The sequence below is a fragment of the Protobothrops mucrosquamatus genome, unplaced genomic scaffold, assembly GCF_001527695.2.
Source record: "Protobothrops mucrosquamatus isolate PMUCROS unplaced genomic scaffold, P.Mucros_1.0 scaffold1191, whole genome shotgun sequence".
Lineage (NCBI taxonomy): Eukaryota > Metazoa > Chordata > Lepidosauria > Squamata > Viperidae > Protobothrops > Protobothrops mucrosquamatus.
In genome coordinates, this window is record NW_015387403.1 from 73167 (window position 1) to 74757 (window position 1591).

General features: G+C 42.7%; 1 protein-coding gene across 1 annotated transcript in view; it reads right to left on the reverse strand.

Annotated features, from left to right (window-relative positions):
- The window catches only part of ADAMTS3 (ADAM metallopeptidase with thrombospondin type 1 motif 3), a gene marked incomplete at its 3' end in the record, with an annotated part of 118739 nt that overhangs the window by 49102 nt on the left and 68046 nt on the right, over window positions 1-1591 (reverse strand). The window contains exon 5 of the mRNA XM_015820856.1: window positions 739-822. Within this exon, the coding sequence (XP_015676342.1) occupies window positions 739-822 (84 nt within the window). The remainder of the gene's footprint in view (window positions 1-738; window positions 823-1591) is intronic.

The following is a 1591-nucleotide window of genomic DNA, read 5'->3' on the forward strand; positions in this document are numbered from 1 at the left end:
GGAGGAGGAGGAGGAGGAGGAGGAGGAGGAGGAGGAGGAGGAGGAGGACGACTGTGGGGTCCTTGGTGCTCTCTGAGCTTGGTTGTTTTCTTGCAGACGTTTCATTACCCAACTAGGTAACATCATCAGGGTTAGAAGGGAATGGGATTTGCAGAAAGGAGGAGGAGGAGGAGGAGGAGGAGGACAACTGTGGTGTCCTTGGTGCTCTCTGAGGTTGATTGTTTTCTTGCAGACATTTTATTACCCAACTAAGTAACATCATCAGTGCTAGTAAGGAATGAGCTTTGCTCTCAGTTTATATTCTAGTGGCTTGCCTTGTCGCTGTTGGTGGAAGTGGTCTTGTTGTTTCACTCCCATTCCCACCAACACTGACAATGCAAATCACTTGGATATAAACAAAGACCAAACCCCACTCCCTTCTAGCACTGATGGTGTTAGCTAGTTGGGTAATGAAATGTCTGCAAGAAAATACCAAGCTCAGAGACTCCACAGTTGAACCCTGAGCTACAAATATTCTTTTCTATCCGTGCTATATGAACTGAGTAACAAACAAGCAGCCATGAATTGTTTTAATCATGGCTTACTGAATTAACCACAATGATCGGGATCATCTGGCGTGCTAAGTCCAAACCCAACCCATTATGTATTTGGATTGGATCCTAAGATCCTGTTCCGTTAAGACCCGTAAGACGTGTTCGCGTGCAGGAGAGAGATGAACCCTTCACCTGGTTTATTTACCTTGGCATAACCTAACATCATCATACGAACCAGCACGACGTTTATGTGGATGCCCAGGGATTCATCGTGATAAATTTCATTCACCTAAAGAGAAGGAAGAGAAAAGGAAGAGCAACAACAATGACCAAAATCCTTAGTAATGAGAGAGTCAAGAAAAATGTGGATTGGAGACTCCACATTGATTGATTGATTGATTGATTGATTGATTGATTGATTGATTCATTCATTCATTCATTCATTCATTCATTCATTCATTTTATCTAACAGCCCATCTGCTGAGGCGGCTTACAATTGCAAAACTATAAACACTTCCAGAATAAATATACATAGCAGCCGAGGCAGTTAATCAGTTCACAGTAAAGTCAAGAAATGGGACCTTTAATGCATTCAAGTGCCCCAGGCTCCAGATCATAGCCAAATTTTTAAACCTTTTTAAAAGGCCAATAGGATTGGAGCCATCCTAATGGCTGAGGGAAGGATGTTCCACAGGGCCAATGCAGAAAAGACCCCGGTCTACAAGTCCCCATAGCTGACACTCTTTGGCTGATCTATAATATGCCCAATCTGTTAGATAGAATTGGACGGGTAGAAATTCTTAGAAAAAGGACAGCCCCTCCGATAATTTGCAATCTGTGTCAGATAGAATGTACAAGCCAGAAACTTCTACTGCACTTTAGTAACTGGAGATACCAGCTTTCGTTCGGTCAGGACCAACATTGGAGGCAACCAGTAAATGGGGCTGAAACAAGCAGAGATCCTGAGCAAGGCCTAAATGTATGGGATTCTCTTTATTTATCTTTTCAACACTATTTCTTCCTTCCTTTCCTTTCCTTTCCTTTCCTTTCCTTTCCTT